At 31.6% G+C, this 21,207-nt stretch overlaps 1 protein-coding gene across 1 annotated transcript; it reads right to left on the bottom strand.

Annotated features, from left to right (window-relative positions):
* Positions 1-14,298: 14,298 nt before the first annotated feature.
* On the bottom strand, positions 14,299-20,647 carry LOTGIDRAFT_111796 (hypothetical protein; the record flags this gene model as incomplete). The annotated part of the gene is made up of 3 exons (XM_009049710.1): positions 14,299-14,472; positions 14,718-14,835; positions 20,547-20,647. Coding segments are annotated over 3 exons (393 nt in total), but the record flags the coding sequence as incomplete, so codon positions are not given.
* Between the last annotated feature and the right edge of the window lie 560 nt (positions 20,648-21,207).

The raw sequence follows: 21,207 nt of genomic DNA, 5'->3' as shown, positions 1-21,207 counted from the left end.
AGTTATACACTGACATTTATCCCAAGATATAGTTATACACTGACATTTATACCAAGATATAGTTATACACTGACATTTATACCAAAATATTGTAAGATATAGTTATACACTGACAATTATCCCAAGATATTGTAATACACTGAGATTTATACCAAGATATCATACTATAATGAGATTCATCAAAACACATCAAGATTTATCACAATATGGTGGAATACCAGTGTCTGTTATAACCTGATATATACATCTACAGTCTCTAGAGAAAGACATTCTCAAGGAAAGAAATGTGTTTTGGAAACATCTATATATTATGTTATCATGAAAAAAACTTATTTATTTATTCTATAGATAGTCGTTTGTCCAATTTAATTTGATTACCCTGTATGTTACATTGTGTACCACCTGTTTTATAATCATATATCTAATGACTCATATATATTATTGATTCTAATAATATATCTCACACCCTCACACTTATATTTTTGATAGAACTCGAAAACTGAAACGGGCAATAACATCATTGAACTGTTTCTGCGTAAATGTAAATAGAAGTCAATTTTGCCAATGCTCTTTTCAAGATAATTGTCAGCTTTGATGAAATAGTTTTTCCTAGTATAAACATGCTCTTCTGAAATTACTATATATACTTTTAATATCTTTCTAAAATATATGAAAAAGCAGATTTATACTAAAAAAAAAAAATTGAGAATCAGAATATTTTTTTCAAAATTACTAGCTATTCAAGATCATAAAACAAAGAATATCAACATTAGCGAAAAAAAAACAAGAATGGTGCTACAGTCTGAACAGAACTAGAGAAATCTGTAAAAAAAAAAGATGATTTTTTTTTGTTATTTTGCTACTGGTGCATACTCTTCCTTTTTATCAATAACTTGCAATGTTTCTTTCTGATTATTGCTTGACCAGGGTAACATTGCTAGCAATTTATCAAGATAAATAAAACCATATAACCATTAGGTTAAACACATTATTAATTAAGGATAATTGTTACCCATAAAATTGTATCCAGTTTCACTAAAATTTGAACAACACAACAAATGAAACTATGCCTTAACTAATTCTCAACTGAAGAAATGAGACTAATGTACCCTGATAATTTTCATCTAAATTATACCAATCACAGTAATAATTTGTAACCTTTGAAAACTACATTGACATTTCCAAACACTCCTGAATAAAATGTCACTAAAACCATAACAAGTTTGAAGCACATCAAGTATGAAACCTCCTTAAATTCAAGTATTAATAATAGGATTATAATACATTGGTGAGTTTCCTATATTCTGGATTAAATGCGTATTCATGGGATAATTTTTTAATTGAAGACTTCAACCATGTAACAGGCTCAAACTAATAAATTAGAGAATAAATGTAACCTGTTCCTTTAAAGAAAGCGATGGCCATTGTAATACGCCCATAATAGTAATGTAATTCTCCAGTGATAATAAACAATTCCACCAAATTTCTTTAAAATCTGTTAATAATTAACTGTTAATTATTACCAAGCGCAATAGCCCACATTAAGTATTTTCATTTTCAACAGGGTCCATCATTGGGTAACAATAAACATTTGCACCAAGTTCTGTCTTAAACCGTCAAGAATTGTACTTGTAAGATGTTTTACAGGCTTAAAGTTGAATGAGCTGTCAAGAACTGTTTTTTACTTTCAATAGTTCATAACAATAATAAACAATTTCACCAAGTTCATCTAAATCCATCAAGATTTGTGCATTTTAGACAGTTTACAACTTAAAATTAAACACGTTTTTAAGATGAAGGGCAATAACTGATAAAAAATTTTCCCAATTTTTCTGATATTCAATAGGGTTCATCCTTGGGTGATTACAAACACTCAGACAAAGTTTTGTCGACCTATTGGGCTCATGTACTCTAGAATAGTAGTGTTCAGTAAGGGTTTCATATTAGGTATTTTACCAATCAGTAATTTCTTTTATCCTTTTTATTCACATAAGTTTTTTAATTTTGGTGTTTTACTTCATTCAGGTATCTTCATGCAAACAATGAAGTTGAGTTATCAAAATATCAATTACATTATCATCTTTCTCAAAAGTGATTGACCACCATCATGAACTAATTGAAGAATATAAAATATCTGTTTCTGCTATCATCACAGATTTTTCTGCTTTACATTCAATTTTAAACTTGTCACAATAATATGTTGAGTTGCCACCATATCATTCTATAATTTTACTTAACACTAGGTTTTGTTTTGCCTCCCTATTTCATTAGCAGCTATGAAAGGTGTGGTTTCAGACAGGGTATGCTTACTCTTATGATCACTTGATGCCAATTTTCATGATCAAATGCTTCACAATATTTTTTCTTATATAACAATTATTATAATCAGTTACCTCCCTTCAAATTGGAGAAATGTATTTTCATCCTATTATGCCCTTTGAACTATCGAAATTATATTCATCAGTTACATCCCTTGAACTTTTTAAATTCGTCGTCAAGTTGCTGCTTCTTCTGTTTGCTCAATCCTATTTGTAGTGTGTGGTGTGTATGTTGAGCAGTAATTTCCTCACGCGAAAAGTTCATAAGCTGGTACCAATGTTTCATCAAAATGTTGTTTTGGATTTCGGATTTCATTTTGCAGTTTGAATTGTTAGTACTTGGTTTATTTATAGAGTCAAGCTAGATTCCATTTATTTCCTGGTTTGTGTCAATCGGCTGCCCAAAATTTTATTAGTTTCAGATTTTAAAAATACACTTAATATCAATACTTGAACAGGCTTTTACAAGTTTCATAACTCATTTTACAAATCTTCTTGGTTCATTTTAATGCAAAATTTGTCAAGAACTATAAATTTCAGATTTTCACAATATTTGACAGGATTTACAGTAACATAATTGTAATTGGGTTATTTAATGAAAACTTTGCTCCACGTTTCAAAGGAGCATAGATATAGTCAGCTTTTAAGTGATATTGTTGATCAGAAATGTTATTTTGATATAGAGGATCTTTGCTTATGTCAAATGAAATGAGTTGCAAGATTTAATATTACCAAAGCCTTGGTGAGGGAAATATTCAATCAACTCATTTCATAAATTTCATATATCATAAGCACGAAAGATTCTGTTTATCACTTAACTATCATTAAACGCTATTTTCCTTGCATTTTTTCTATGTAAGACTTTTATTTGAGGTCAGCTTTTTACACCTTTGTACAAAATGTCCATGAGCATACCAAAAAGAATCTTGGTAAAAAAGTTTTATTAATATGGATGTATACACATCAACAAAATATTCTAATCTGCAGATGCAACATTTCCAAACCAAAATTTTATATTTGATACATGTTTTAGCAGCATAAGATGAACTTTTGTGTACTGAAAGTAAAGCTTACCAGTTTAATTACAATTAGAATAAATATTTGTTCTGTTTTTTTTTTAATTAAATTTCATTGTCAATATGGACACTAACAACAGCTCTCTTGAATATTCATCAAATTAACCATTTGACCTAATCTGATAAACACCACGTCACAAAATGCCAACGCCAGACGTCATACAGTTAGGTCAAAAGATTAATTTGACAAACTATATTAAAAGTAAAAGCTAATAAAAACTATGGAACAAAAGTTTGGTCTAATTTTAATTAGCCTGTCAATCTTACCTCACTAAGTTGAGCACAGACTTTGTTGAAGGCATCAATCCATCTTGATCGAACAGGTGAAGATAGTTCTGGAACAGCCTGATTTTCATAAAGATCTACTGAACCATCCCAGTAATCTTGTGTACTTTGCCGACTAACATTTGAAGATGAAACTCGACTATTAACAGGACTGAAAAAATAAGTCACAAGTTCATACACATACGCCAGCAAAGTAGCAAAAATTATGGCAGCAATCCCTTTGAAAATGAATCAATTTAATCTCAATAATATAGATAATCATACTTCTATTTATCCACAGATTCAGTCTCTAACATATTTTTTGACACATGTTGGCAAACTCAGGGATAATACCTAAATATCAGTCCATTTTAAAATCAGAAGATATCTCTCATCAGTGTTTTCAAGATACCAAAACTAAGTAAAATCCAAAATGTTTACTTTCCAATTTTGGCAAATATTTGGCCAAGTTAAAATTCTTGAAAATATAAGTCACTTGCGACCTCATCAATGTACACAGCATATAAACTTTGGTCAAAATCTGATCATACTGTAGAGTCGCTCATCAAAAATTTTGGAAAATAAAACTCCATATACGTTGATAAGTGAAAAGATAGCTTGTCAGGCAAGGTACCGGTATATATACGCCCACAAAGCATGAATCATAATGATTAATCTTTCAAGTTATTATTCTTATCAATTCCAATGACCATACCAAGTTTCAAAGCGATTAAAAATTTGCATTTTATTTTGCACTCATGAAAAAATTTTGACGGGTTTTAAGTCAAGGGCAATAACTCAAAAAGGGTTCACTGATAAATTGTCAAATTTGAAATAATCCAAGATCTCATCAATATAAATGATCAGACCACATTTCATCCAAATCGACTGTAAATTCTTGTTCTATTGTGCTCACTAACCAATTTGAAGTGTGTTTACTAAAACCAGGGACATAACTAAAAAAAACGTTCATCAAAATATGGTCAAATATATATATATTCACACCAGGGATATTGATTTGGCTATTTTTTCTGGTTATGACCAGAAGGGCACCTCAAATGACCAACATGTGGGTATATAAAAACAATTCACAAAAAATTCAATGAAATCTAAGTCATGCGAGATAAAAAGTTAAAATTTGGAAATAGTATTCTCTGTAATGTTTTGTACATGGTGCTGCCACCTATTATAATGTAGACTAAAAATATCAGCAAACCAAAAAGATATGATTTTGTAAAATAATTTTAATAAGATTGGTTATAACATAAACTTTTGACACCAAAATATTATTTCTATTCAAGAAGTATCAGACAAAAACCAACTTTACTCATTTGCTTTAAAATAAGTGTATATGACATTTGTAGGCATTAACAGGTAAAATTTGACCATTTTCATATACATGATTACATTATATGCTACATACTAAATCAGAAATTATCTGAAATTAGACTAACCAATGTTCAACATGTATATTTCAAGAAGAAACTGACACATTGAGAGAAACTGACACTTTGAGAAAAACTGACACATTGAGAGAGAAACTGAGAAACTGACACATTGAGAGAAACTGAGAAACTGACACATTGAGAGAAACTGACACATTGAGGTAAACTGACACATTGAGAGAAACTGACACATTGAGGTAAACATGAGAAAACCTATGAGAGATTAACATAAACCTCACTTGTTTCTGACACCCCATTTATATAGTTTAAGGAACTGACCTGTGATAAAATATCTCAAAAAGGCAAAGATGTCAAGCAAATTGTTATATTGATGCCCATATCATTTAAGAATCAAAAAGAAAAAAATACAATGATTCGCACACATTAATCCATAATTGAATAAAAATAGTTTATCTAACAGGAAAACAGAGAAAAATGAAAACTTGAAATAGACAGATTAAATGTAAATCCTTCATTATATACACCATTGAGGGAATGTGAAATTTAAGAATGTCATAATAAGTTAAAAGACAGTTGTCAAATTGGTCTCAGAATTATTGCCATTCTGCTTTTGGCATCCAACTTAAGTTTCCTGTTACAAATGACTGCCAGGCATGTGTGCTGTGAGAATAGTTAGTTGGACAACTAATAAATCTTATAAATCTCAATCAGTTCGAGGCCTAAAACCATATTTAATTTGAACAGCCTGATTGGCCCAAATTCTTAGTTGTCTTTGGATGAGACAGAATTCTGGAGAAATTAGACAATGCCTTAGGTCATGCTAACCCAATTATCAATCACTAATTTCCATCTATTGAAATCGAAAAGTCTTAGAGTTTGTTCTTAACACTCTTGATCAAGCTGAACCTTTTCAAAGTTTTGACAAAATTTCAGACATGATGCAATATGCTCACAAAGAGAGTACACAGAGGAGTACATTAACATAATTCACATTTGGAAATTTATTTTCTTAAACAGAATGCTTTTTGATTGACAAAATTAAAAATAATACATTTTATAAAGATGGAATAACTCTGGTTTCTACAGGTTATTATTATTAGTGTGGTATCACATGTGTAAGTACAGTCTGTATATCCCTTGAAAAACAAACATGTTACCTGATGAAATGCTGGCTTAACAAAAACCCTGCTTCTCTTGAACCATATATAAGCCAACATTTATGACAAACAAACTTCCATAATCCAACAACACAATCCCAAACAAAACACATTTCAATTGCAAGAAAAATCACAGTACATCAATCACAGACTATTTTCACATTATCATATAACAGATTTTGAAGCAGGAAAAAGATAATCAGTTCATCATTTTAAAAAGCATCAATTATTTTCATCAAATTTTATTTAACCAAACTGCACAAAAATATTTAGAATATCACCATTTAGGCTTAACAAGCCATATACATGTACCAGACTAATATTGTTTTCCTTCTCATTAATGTTGTAATTTAGGTGTTATCAGTTCAATTTATCATCTACATGACATTTAATTTGAGATAAAATGGCCATTAAACCAGAAATTGGAATAAACATAGGTAACATCTGCTTAGTCTTTTAACATCAATATTGAGAAATTGATCTTCTAATGAATCAAAAATATAAATTACATTTTTCATCGCTTAGCTTACATCCTATGAAATATTCGACCTTCAAAATCTGGCAAGAATTGTATTTTTTAAAATGTTAACGAGGTAAAAAGTAGTCTCTAATGTGTTCACAAACAAATTTTGAAGAGTTTTTCCTAAGTCAAGGACAATAACTCAAAGAATGTTCATTGAAATATCAAATTCGAACTTGTCCAAGATCAACATAAATGATCACACCAAATTTCATTAAAATCAGTTGAAAACTGTAATCTCTATTGTGCTAACAAGAATTGTTGACGGACCGATGGACAGGGGCGACGGCAATATACGTCCACATTTCCATGTGGGCGTATAAAAATCCATCGAGAAGTGTGTTTTCAAGCTTAATATTGAATGTGTTTTCAAGAACAACGGCAATAATTCATAATTATTATTTTTGATAGGATTCATCCATTGGTGATAATTAACAATTTCAGCAAGTTTCGAATAATTCCATCCAGAATTGTGCCATATAGTGTGTATACAAGCTAAAAATTGAATTCAAAAGTTGAAAGACAAACTACATATTTCAAGGACTAAATATGAAGACATCACAATATTACAAACATGTCCATTTTTATACGACAATAATTACAAGTCAATATCCTAAATGTAGCTTATGATACAATTTCTGGATGAAAGTAAGGATTACCATAAGTGAATGTTAATATTATAAGCCTGCAAATTGTGGCAGAAAGACAAAGAGCAGCCACTAAACAGAATATACACCCATCCAGCAGATAATGTCAAGGCAAATTTGAAAAACTCTCATTTTCCACAAAATCAAACAATTGTATTTATGTTCATAAAAACATTTGCTAAGTGGAAGGCAATAACTCAAATACCCATGTATCCAATAGTGAACCAGTCATCTCATCAATGCTATTAAACAGTTTTTTTCTTACCTATAGTCTTGAGTACTTTGTCTGCTCATATTCAGTGAAGAATTCCGACTAATCACAGGGCTAAATAAAAATAGAATCTTCAGAATTGCATATTCATAAAACAAAATGTATAACAATCTTTAATCTTTAAATGTCATTTTCCTATCTCTGTTACTCATAGCAATTGAAGAGTGTGTTTTTAAGATACTTTTTTCAAGAATATACAATATCTGGCATTCTTCCTTGAGTAAAAACTTTGAAATCACCATTCAGTAAATTTGACTTAATGTGGTTCAAAACATCACACTTTATCCAAACAATCTGAAAGTGAGTAACAAAATTCTTTAAGAGTTAATATTGGAATTATTAACAATGGAAAATAAATACATACCTATTTACATACCTATCATTAATGAAAGACTGGGGACGTGAATTTGGTCTACTATTATAGTACAATGGTTCTGAATCTGTATCACTACGCCCTTGATGATAAGTATTTACTTCTGTGTGATAGGGTTGATCCTGACGATAAAGACTATCTTGATGAAAGGGAGCATCTTGATGATAGGGACTATCCTGATGAAAAGGACCTTCTTGTTGGTAGGGGCTATCTTCATGGTATGAGCTGATGTCTTGATGGTAGGGACTGACATCTTGATAATAATCATTTTCTGGTTCATAACCAGGCTCGTAACTCTGCTCGAAAGATCTGTCAAATGAATCATATCTAGGATAATCTCGGCTATCTTCACGAAGTCTGTATGGATGATCAGGGTGACTACGATATTGATGTGCAGATGTGTTATGTTGATGCTGTTGAGGATAGTTGACATCACTGGTATAGTCACTATCTTCTGACATTCCAGCTGTAAATATACAAAAAAATAACATGATATATCATAATTTTGTCTTAGCGTCTAAGGCATTATGAGAAATTTTCAACAGCACCTTTCTCTTTACCCACGTTATAAAAACCAGATTTTATCTAAACAGTTAATTACTTGTGGTTGTTAATAATTAATTTTCTTGTTGTAATTGTTTATCAATTTGTATCATAGCCTGCCAATTAAACATTTATTAAAGATTTGAGTTCAGGTCCAATAAAATGCAGATGGTTGCATTAAATGAAAAGTCTTCTAAGTACTAAAACTGTACGAAAAGGCTACCTATAACAGCCAATCATAGCCCTGACAGAAAGACTGATTTACTGTATTCCACTCAAATCGCTCCATTTACAAACTTCCGGGATACAAAAATAGTAACTATTGCAGTCAAGGTATAAGATGAAGTTCATAAAAGCTTGACATTGTTAAGGAGATGAGGTGGACAAATAATTTGTCTGTTTGTCTTTCTGGTAATAAGAAGCTGCAACTTACACTGAGCATAGGAAGGCGGTCTTCGTTGTTGTTCTTGTATTGCGATAGTCTACAAATTAAAGAAGAAACATGATTAATTTAAGCAATCCAATATTAATCAACATTTTCACAACATCTTATTTTAGTGTATAAGAAATGAGGTGACAATATCAACCTAGAAAAAGAATTCACTATACAATGGAATTGGATAGAAGGCAATAAGGTATTCCAGTTTGTAGGTTTCAATATAAGTACATTCTGATTTTTCAAATGGGTTTTCCATTGTCTGTAATACACTAAAGGGCAGTTTACACGAGAGTAAAATCCCCGTGTCCACCAAGGGTCAGCCCGGGGGCAGTTGTTCACATGTTGAAAACTTTGACAGTCGACTCCGCGGCAGCACTGGAGTTGCCAACTACCTCTTGGTTGCCCAGGCTTCACTGAAATTGCGACCTAGAAGACAGTCCTGGTGTAAATACGAACAGAGTTGGCCCCAGTGTTTTGGACTCCGGAGTCAACCCAGGTCAGAAAATCCGTGAGTCCCAAGTCCAACTCGTGTAAACAGGCCTTAATTGTCCTGCTGTGGTTTAATATATCTGACCGACTGTGGTCATTAAATGTTTTGATTATTCAACTATTTTAAAATGAGCAGCAGTTGTCAAACAATAAAGAAAGCTCTAACCTCCTGGTCCATGATATTTAGCACTGACAACTTATTTTGTAGTTCGGCAGCCTCAGCTTCTGGCAAGTCTGCAACAACATCTGTAAATAAAAAAGTCATTTTTAACAAAGACACTGGTTGAATGAATTTCTTTGCAAGATATCAAAAAGATAAATGTTAAAAGGGCAGTATGTAAAATGTACATCCTCAAAAATGTAAATTTTACCTGAAAACATTTTAACAATATGCTATTTACATCTATGTCTCTGTCCAAACCACATCCCCATTATCATACGTCATTAAGACCATGGTAATACAAGGTAATTACATATTAAAAGATAAATAATGTCCTATTGGCCCTAGAATCTTTGTAGAAAATCTCAGCCAATCAAATTGAACCACTGATGTTCAGTAAAGAATTGAAGCTGATAGAAAATCAAACCTTTGGAATATTTACTTTGGACCGTGGAAACAATGTATTCTTATCTCTTTAAACGAATGACGGCAAATCAATTATGTGTTTTGTTTTCCCTACCTCATTTCCGTTCTACCGATCTGATTGGTCAGATTTAAATAGCCTCAATCTCATTTCCACGCCCACAATCCAAAGTGTAGAAGGCTTAGTTTTATGCAAGATAATAAGACCATGTCAAAACCCACATTTGGGATACGATGTGTATCTACTTCATCAAACTATTTTATAAGGTTTAATTTAAAACTGAGCATTTGAACAGAGTTTGACCTAATTTTTGAATTGACTTTATAATGGCTCAATATTATTAGTTGAAACCTTCAGAATAGTACAGTAATTTTCTTACACCTACCAAAAATTAAAAAGTTAACATATTCTTTATAATAGTTCTTTTAGTTTAAACTTTATGTTAAGAGAATTTGGTGTAAAGTTTTCTTAAATTTGAGTAAAAAAATTTTCGACCTATAAAGAAAGCAGAATTGCCCTTTAAAGAGGCAGATGCGCACTTTTTTTGGGACCAATCGCACATTAGTCTCATAAACGGAAATTTTGAAAGTTAAAAAGACATGTCATCTTTTCTTGGAACTCTGTCATATGAAGACATCTATAGAATTTGGAAAAAACTTCCTAGTTTGAGATATTTTTGAAGAAATGAAGCAATTTTCGTCCATTTCTAGTACTTATGAAGATTCTATTTACATTGTTTTTGGTAGGTGTAAGAAAACAGTGTAAGCAACATAAACAACAAATTGTAGAGAAATATGTCTCCTGTTTATTTTGAAGGTTTCAACTAATAATATTGAGCCATTATAAAGATAAACACAAAAACTAGGTCAAACTGCTTAATTAACTAATTAACCTTTTTAAAACAACTTCAATTTGATCAAATTGATACATAGATGTAAATAACATACTTTAAAAATAATTTTAAGTATAATTTATGACATTTTTGATAATGAAAATTTTTCATGCTGACCCTTTAAAAAGAACAAAAAAGTGATGCATCTCCTGATTCACCTGCAATCCAATGTCATCCACCAAATCAGAAAATTATCATTAATCTGTATTCCACTCACAGAAGAGCACATTCCTTTTTCTGTAACATTAATAAAACTAATATACACCATTTCTCTGTTGCCATTAATAATTTGTCAGCCTCATGAGTTTATTTGTGACAGAATCAGATTTTAGTTGGTTCATTCACATGCTTTATGTTATAGTCTCATTCTTTGAAATTTGACTAAATACAGACACCTATTCACAAAATTCTATCTACACCTTTGATGGAAGCATGATAATCTCTAAATCAAAAGTGTTGTTAATCAATAGAGAGAAACCACAATTTATCACATCAATGAAGTAGTAATAAGCCATACCCACTGTCAGTGTACACTGTGACATTCCTATAATATGTATATCTTTATCATAAATAAATAATATATATGGCTTTATTCACTGAGTGATTTTAAAGATGGCCTTACATTAAGCAATTTGATTACAAATATACTTTTGGTCAATATTCTCACTTTTTTTGTGGAGGAAATTTGATAGATTTTAGATTTTATCTACAAAGTCTCCAAAAGTGGCGTTATTCAATGACAAATTGTCATCTATGTAACGGAAAGTAGAATTGAAGGAATGATCACAGTTAGTATCCATAGGAATACAGATTACTTGATGAAATATATCCCCCCTAGATTCGAGATATATGTTATCTATCAAAAAATTAAACATTTTGACAACATCTTCTTCTGTATATCTATTGATAGCGTCAGAGTGGTTTTTGTATTTTTCGATTTTTCTAACAAACATTGTGACTTCTAAACTGTTTACGAGCTAAAAATTAAAAGCGTTTTCAAGAACAAGAGCGATAACTCATACTAAATATTTTTCGATTTTTCTGATTTTCAATAGGGTTCATCCTTTGGTGTTTACAAACAATCATACCAAGTTTCGTTAATCATTAAAGAATTGGGCGTTTAACAAAAAGGCAAAAAAGTTTCGAATCAATACATGATTGTTGTTGTACATCCTTGTTAAGAGAACATGCATGATAAAAATAAAGACAAATTTTTGCACTAAGGTAATTAGTATGTTAAAACGGACAAGAGTTTTCACAACTGTTCAAATTCTGGCCCATCTCGCAAGGGTAATCTCGGAAAGTTTCTCAAAACAGACTTGATAAATTGGTGTAATGTAAACAGTAACCGTAACGCTTTAATGTGCATGCCTCATAAATGACTTTCAACTTTTTCCTGCAGAATTTCATCAATATACTGTGCATTTGTTGATGTCTTTGATTATATTACCTAAGAGTGAGGACAAGGATTAATTTTAACTTCTTCTAGAAGAGTTATTCAGATGACCGTGCCAAGAACACTTTACATTTACACTACAACTGAAGAACCATTCTCTGATCACTAAAATTTATGTAATGTTAATGGGCACGTTTTATCAAGGACTAGTTTAGACTGAGAACGGAACGCTCTATACCAACATGTTGTAAAATGGGCTATTTGATCGCACTCTTACCTTTATCTACCACATTTGACAGTCACATGTACCACCAAGATTGAAATGTAAAGATAAAACCCTGCTGAACTATTGATATTTTCTTGTTAGATAAAATTTAATGATTGCACATTAAAACTAATTAGGGTTATCTTATAAATTGCTTTAGCTACTTTAAGTGCTGAAATTTTCTGTAATAACTATGACTCACTGCTATTTTGTGAGAAAATGAAGTGCTATTAAAACTTTATTACTTTGCCATGGTAATTGTTATGACAGCAGAAATCTGTCTGCAGTGCAATTTCAGGTTTGTATTTTTTGCACAGAACCTAAATATTCTAGCTTACTTTAGTTCTTCACCAATTTTTTTATTCTGTAACAATTCAGTAGACATGTCTCTTGGGCATTGGCTTTTGAATTAACCATGTTATATTTTGAAGTGAAATAAAATAGATGTGGCAAAAATGGCAAGTTATGAAAGCCAAACAATAATCTTTCAATCTTAATACTCTAACAAGGTTTAAATCTAGTTATAGAACGTTTTACTTTGTAAATATTTAGAGAGAGGAGAGTGACTGAAGCTGACATATAAGCCACATCCAGCAAGTGCCACAACAAACAAAAGTAAATTGTATTCATGTAACAAAACATGCCAGGCAAGGTAATATACGCCCACTGGTTATTTCGATTTAAAATAAAACTATTTAGCAGTACAGTAACAATCACCAGTATGAAATATTCAACCTTCAGACATACACTTCTTTTGAACTTTTTGGGGGAGATACAGAAGAATATTACCAAGTTATGTCAAAATCTGACAATAATCGTGCCTTATAGTGTTTACAAGCTAAAAATGAACGCATTTTCAAAAACAAGGACAATACTCAATAAATCCATCAAGAATTGTGTCTTCTTGAGTGTTTATAGCTAAAAATTAGACAAGGGCAATAACGAAATATTTTTGATTCTTCTGATTTTCAATAGGCTCAACACCAAGTTTTGTCAAAATCTGTCAAGGATTGAGCCTCCTAGAGTCTTTACTAGCAATTTACGAAGCCCAAAAAAAAGCCACTCCATTATCTGTCAGACCCAGGGGAGTCGCGGTGGCTCAGTGAGTTAGATGTCCTGGGTTCAATCCCGGCATAGGTCGAGATAGTACCTTCGGATGTCAGTGATGCAGGTAAGAGGGGCTGACATGGAAAAAACGTCTAGTTGTTCAAATGAACAATAGGATGTGCACATTAAAGATCCCTCGACAGTTGAAAATCGAAAAAGAGCAGGCTAATGCCGCTGTATTGGTAAAATTTCCCTCATTGCACCCTGCTGTCGTTGCCCGTCTTCTTTAGTCCACATGGTGGTTAAAAGCAAGACGCAAAACTCAATTCATTCATCTCATTTCATTTATCTGTCAGCAAGTTTTCATTCGTTAACCAATTTTAAGAGACGTCCTCCTTCAGGATGGTTGTTTAAATTGGTTAACCTGTAGAAAACTAGGCTATAAATATTACTTAAATTGCCAGTAGATAAAAATATATCTTAACAAAAACAACTAAAGACATGTATTATTTTACTGTATTGCAGGTCAATGGTGACCAGTCACAATCTGCTAATTAATAAAACATAATTGTTTTATAATGAAAATGAATCAAAGTGCTATAATTTTTGCATCATGAATGGAAATAAAACATCTTTTGAAAAAGTGTACGGAATGACTTACCATATGGAAGCTCAAATCGGGCATCAATTAAAATATGATGTCCAGAAGCCAGTCTGGTTCCCATAATTTCACCATTTTGAATTATCAGTTCGGAATCTAAAGACAACCATTTTCCTTCACCCTCCTAATGATGATAAAAATAGACATTTTAATGACATGACATCAAATTATTTCTGACATAATTATACAATATTGAAAATTTGAGAATAATAGATGATATTATTACTATCAAATGTAACACACCATAAAAGGGGATATCACACTTATGATTGCCTTCATTTCTTCATTTGACTCAATATTCAATTCAAAGAGAAATTAAAATTTTATGAAAAAAGCCAGAAGAGGCTGACAGAAAGAACTTACTTGTACCTGATTAGAATGGTGAATTTTTGTGAGTGGTAACCAATTTAATCCTAATAATTTATCCCACAGCATTCCTTTATTCCACACTTCCACAATTAATCCTGTATCTAACCTCATAGTTTCACTAGAATTATATAAAAAACAACATATATCACAACAAATATTACAATAAACTATATCTTAAAATAAACTATAGAAGCATGACTTTGTTAAAGTCTATTTGCATATATATTCTGCAAAACCCTATTCTTCTGGAAATTTGCATACTAGAGCAATTCATACGAGGTGTGGTTAAAATGTTCATAGGCTGACACAGACCACTCTCCCCCAACCCTGAGGTATGAAATTTGCTGTTTATAGGTAGAAATTAGACATATAATGTGAAAGCATCAAAAGACAGCCAAAAACAATGACCTTGTAAAATTCATTTTTTGACACAAATATCAACATAAGTTTTATTTTCACAAATATATCATTTACATCAAAAGTTGGTCTATCTGAAATTTGCAATTTTGTGTTAATTTTGTGGAAATTTTCTAATCTTTCAAGTGTCGTATGAAGATACCTTAACCTTTGGGGATGAGAACAAGAGTTATAGTCGATGAAGAGAATATCTGCCTTTTTGTAGTATGATGTTGAATAAAACAACCTATTGAAAATAGAGGTTTTTAAATTTTAAGTGATAAGTCACATGATACTTGAGATGTCCAAAAAATTGAAGTCTGGAGTTTTAAACATAGCGAAGAAAATCTTTTTGCTTAAGTTTTCCACTAGGCCTGTTTGGATACTTTAAGTACCTTAAAAGTTATAATGCATTTAAACAACAAACAAACAACAAAATTCTGCCAGTTTAAAATTTTTTCTCAACATAGTAAGTGTGTCAATAAATTTTAAGTTTAATAGATATATCATCATATATAGAGATTTTATTCTTTAATCATGGAACCTGGTAAGTCTAACTGATAAATATATAACTTGTTAACCAAGTTTGAGAAATTTTATGTTGATTCTAAAGCCCAATGCAGACGACGAACATTTCTGTCGACGAACAAAAACATCAAACAAATATATTTGTTTTCCGTCATCCGCAGACGACAAACATAATTCCGCAGACGACGAACATTTAGCTCGAACAATACGCCACTGCCACGGAAAATCACATGACCTCAAAATGGCGACGTCCAGAAGAAAATGTAAAATCGCGTTTGCTATATTATTAATTTTAAAAAAGACGCCAACGTAGACGGCGAAATAGTAGCATTTGGGTCCCTACAACATCATAAAGAGCAGGGTGTGTTCGGCAACCTTGTAAATTTACCAGTTGTTTCCGGGGCTTGTGTTATTTCTTGCATCGCAGTGTACTTCTTGTTTCTATCTGAATAGTCAGGCGAAGAAATCATAAACAAACAGGCAGATTGCGACCACATATCTACTAAAATCTGCTCCTTCTCCACAGTCCAAAATTTTGTGTTGATGGATTCACTGCACATCGCGATTTTGAGTGTCATGTGGTCTGGCTTCGATCGCTGATTGGTCTTTCATCGATAAATGTTTCGGCGCTAATGTTCGTGGTTAACGCAGACGACGAACAATTTTAAAAAAATCAAACATGTTTGATTTCACGAACAATTCTCATGAACATCTACAGACGGTGAAAAAAATGATCGAAACAAAATTTTTACGATTGTTCGCTTAAAATGTTCCTCGTCTGCGTTGGGCTTTAGGCGTTGGGTATTTCTTTAACCTAATAAAGATCTGTGGGTATATGACAAAACTGTTCCTGACTTCGTAATTTCAAACACATATCAGACACCAACATGAGCTAAATTTATCTAACCTTAATGAAAAGAATGATAGAGAGAAGAGAAAAAGTTATCCCTGGAGAAATAAAATATTGTCATACAATAAATCATATTCAGGAGGCCTTAGTGAATATAATTGTCTATTATTCTTCAGAGACATTTCAAAATGTCAATATTTTATTTTATACTATTCCTAGTATTTTTTTTGTCTTATTTGGCTATTCAAGTCACAACTAACAAATTTTATGTAGAATTATAGTAAATACAGTGTAATTTGTGTTATCCAATGGATTACAGAGAGAGTCTTAATGCTCATCTGCGGCCACTTTTACCATTTATAGCTTTGTGTTAGTGATCCTAGCAATGGGTCTATAACGTTTCAAATCTTATCCCCTTCATTATTTAAGGAATTTCACACTCACATTCACAGTTTCACTATTCATTTGATCAATTATACTTCAGTTTCAGAGACAGGATTTTTTTAGCTCGGCTGATTAGTGTCAGTGTGATACGAGAATAGAATTCCCATAAAAGCACAGGCCTAGGTCATGAAGTTAGAACTATATATTTTTAAGTTTAGTATTGTATAAAAGAAAAAAAAAGTCTGCTATAAACTAAATATTTACTCAAGATTTTGTTTTGTCAGTCTCTGGGGGTTCTTTTCTTATAAGGTCCTATAGTGGTTTTTAACAATAATTGATGCACTTTTACTGTGTTATGTTACTATGAATGGGATAATTTGGTTATCATGCTGGATATTTAATGTAAGGATACATATTGGTCCATCCAATAACTCTCAAGCTGTAATCTTCAGTGTTGAGTGTGATATTGGGAATAGCTCCTACAGATTCAATAGGCATAATCAAGAAGTCATCAATGGAGTGGTTGAGAAGGTTAAAATGGTTCGCAATAGGTCTATATTTGCCATGTACGATTTTGCAACAATGGCAATTAAAACATTGAATACCTCACTTTTAGCAAGAAATTAGTTTTATCAAATTTCGATCATCATTAATTAGTAATAGTGTTCATAGCTCACAGTTCATATTTTAGCCTTCATATCCATGTGTGTCCAGACTTATCACATTTGAAAATTAAGATGAAGACTGTCATTTATTGAGACATATTCAGTGAAATTCCAAGTTTGAGATATTTTTGAAAGAATTATGCAATATTTGTAGTACTTCTTATGACTACTTACAGATATTCAAGATCCAATTGAACCCCAAAATGGCGAATCTGTCCCTTTAAAACAAATAGTTCTTGTAAGTAAACAAATAACTACACAAGCTAATTGCTTTGATAGAGGAAACTTTTAACTTATTTCCGGTTCTTAATCAGCATAATTGAAACTAGCAGTGATTTGTCTATCAAGAAAAGATGTTTGATTATGATTACAAGGGTGAGTATCTAATTGGCAATGTGTAAATCTGAGTAGATTATTTTTTTTTCGACAAGTACTTAAAACTATACTGTGTAAATCAGTGCATTCTTCAAAAAAGTTCAATGATTTCATGTGAACTTTTCTTTAACAAATATAGATATAAGTTCAAGAGAATGTTATCAGTCTGTTTTACTCAAAAAGTTATCCCGATAAATCTGGCCTTATCCAGTTCCTACAACGTGATATTTTGATATCAGAACTTGGTTTAAGGCCAGACATTTAATGTTGATTTTCACAGGAGTTTTTGGGTCCCTAGTTTTTGACAATTTTCACCATGAAAAAAGCTCATGTTTTGGGTAGGGTGAGATTTATCAGGTTATCAAAAAGGAGTTCACACACCAAGTGGGAGAGTCGCATCGATGTATCATCTTTTTTCTTCAATAAAAACACAATACTTGCTAAGTTGACTCTAAAAAAATTAGATGCCAAATGCAGAGTGGCACCAGCTGTTCAGGAAGAGGGAGCATTTTCTTCTGTCTTGTTATTACTTTATTTTTCTAACACATCTTTACAAGACAAGCTGGTTCCTATCAGATCTTGTTGTCTGTGAAACATGTCTTTATTGTGTATAATGAGGAGAATTGACCAAGCTAGAAGATTGTGATAAGTATACATTTAGAAAACATCTGTCACATTAAGAAGACAACTAATAACAGGTTTGGTGACAAGTCTTCATATGAATTATTGAGACATGTGTAGTGTAGAGGAAAGATATAAGAACTTTAGAACCATTAGAGCAAAATTATCTAAGGAATACGTCTGTTGTATTATCATTTTTACAATAATGTTTTAAGCAAATGAAATGAAATAAAATGAATGGAGTTTTACATCCTACTTTTCTGCACCATGTGGGCTAATGAAGACGGTGTTTTAAGCAATATTTAATCGTTATTTGCTAATTATTTAGAATGATATTGTCTTCCATCCCAATCATTCGGAAATTAGGTTCAAAAACAATATAAGCAATATTCATAAGGCCGTGGATATTTGTACTATAGATCAACATATGACATATTTCTTAATGGTTTATTTCAGTTCTATCTTTCAGTTTAGAAACTTTACTACTGGAGGAACAAGCACATCACCATATTAGAATAGATAATTCCGAACTATGAGAGCTCAAAAAATACAAGGAATGCTGTTCAATTTCAAAAGGGAGATACCATCATAAATGAAAGATAGCTGGAGTCTTTAGTGAGTAAAATATGAATAATATCATATTTAAAATCTTCAAAACCAATTTATTTTTTTGAATTTATTAACAACTTTCTGTCAGTCATACTGAGTTTTTCAAAAATATTTTTCAAAATCAATAGCAGTAGCTCAAATAAATCAAATTATTAAAATCACACAGCTCTCATGTCTTACAATTTTCAAGATATTCTAAAATTCAGTCCATACCTCAAAAACATTTAATCAAATTCCAACAAGAACAAGGCCTTATCAACATACTATATTACACTTTTGTTTCAATTTCATCAAAAGCGGATGAACTCTGAAGTCTTTCAGATATTATTGATGCAATTTTACACCCTGTAAATGAGTCAAAGACAAAATATTGTCAATTTTGAACTAGACTAAAATATTATCAATATTGTATATTTTCAATGTGATAATTATGAAGGCATAACCAGTTTCATTAAGATAGTATACCAGATTTGTCAAGGGCAATAACTCAAAAATCAACTTATTGTCTTTTTAAACTTGGTCTTATTAATACATACTTGCACAATCAAGTTTGTTTCAATAAGTTTAGATATTATAAACTGTAACCTCTATCGTGTCCACAAGCCAAATACGTGTTTTACTAAGTCAAGGGCAATAAGTTCATACGTTTATTACCAAATTCCTACTTGACCAAGAAAAATATACATGCATACCAAGTATCAGATATAAACTACAGTCCCTTATTGTGCCTATAGTGAAATGTGAACGAAAATTTTAACTCCTTGTTTATCCCAGTGAAGATGAATAGGGGAAATGCAATAGCTCTCTTAATGTTCAACTAAAATTGGTCATATTTTGTCATAATAATAGTATATTCAAGACACATGCTTTATTCTTAAAATAAAAAGATAAGTAAGGTTATGAAAAAATTGAATCAGTTATGTAGCTTTAACACACTTCATAAATCATAAACGAAAAAATTACATTGAAAATTCTCACCAATGTTATAATGTACGCTCACAAAATAATCAACAGGCGTAGAAGATATGAATGGAATTTTTCATGATTTACTGCTCCTCAACTAAAGAAAACAAGGAATATTGCATGGTGTCCAATAGATGAAATCCATCCAGACAGCAGTATGTATTTTCAACAATTTCTGTCTTTAATATGTATATATTATTTTCTATGTCAGCTTCTTCGATATTCATCACTAACTAGGATGAAGCATGTTGAAAGTTTCAATGGTACTATATAAACTGATCCCAAACTCTTTAGAACCCAGTTTATCCTTAAAAGATTAAAATTCCATAAAAACTTTAGTCTAACAATCATGTTCACAAAATAGATTGCAGATGGAAGGATACTGATAAGAATGTTGGGGTATATTTTATAGTCAAGATAAATATAAGATAAACTTACAATAGGAAATCTTGTTCCCATGCAGGATGATTGCCTTTAACTTGTATGGTTGTTGATTTCACATTTTGAAGCTTTAAGGTCACATATGTATTGAAACGTTCTGAAAAGATAAGAACAAACTATAATCAAAGACATACCATATTAAATAAACACAATTAAATATCATAACTCATTCAAAAAAAAAAAAGCATATTTAGAGTGGGCATGAAAAATCACATTCTAAATATTGTTCAGAAAAAATTTGGTGGAATGCAGGACTGTCAGCCAATCAAAATTCTTCCCTCTCAAATGCTTGGATTTTGTGATGGGACCAAAAGAGAATACATCTTCTGTTCTCGTCTAAAAATCACAACATTGTAGAAGGGAGAAATTGTTTGGAATACACGTTTTTGTTCTCTTCACAAAATCACAGCATTAGAGGGGGCAGAAATGATATCCTGTGTCTCCCCCCACTAATTGTGAAGCTTGGTTGAGTAGAATGTCTGTAATGGACGTAAAATAGGTACAATTTGGCATCCGAGAAAATCAAAAAGTACTGAAATTTTGGGCTGAGGCGCACTATTCCAACAATTTATGGTTGAGAGACAGGAAGACCATTCGTTCGTTTTGGGACCCATCTCCACTCACAGACGAGCGTTACGAAGGGGCACATGTAGCAAAT

This window comes from Lottia gigantea (assembly GCF_000327385.1).
Source record: "Lottia gigantea unplaced genomic scaffold LOTGIsca_14, whole genome shotgun sequence".
Lineage (NCBI taxonomy): Eukaryota > Metazoa > Mollusca > Gastropoda > Lottiidae > Lottia > Lottia gigantea.
This window is presented reverse-complemented; position numbering and strand designations above follow the sequence as displayed.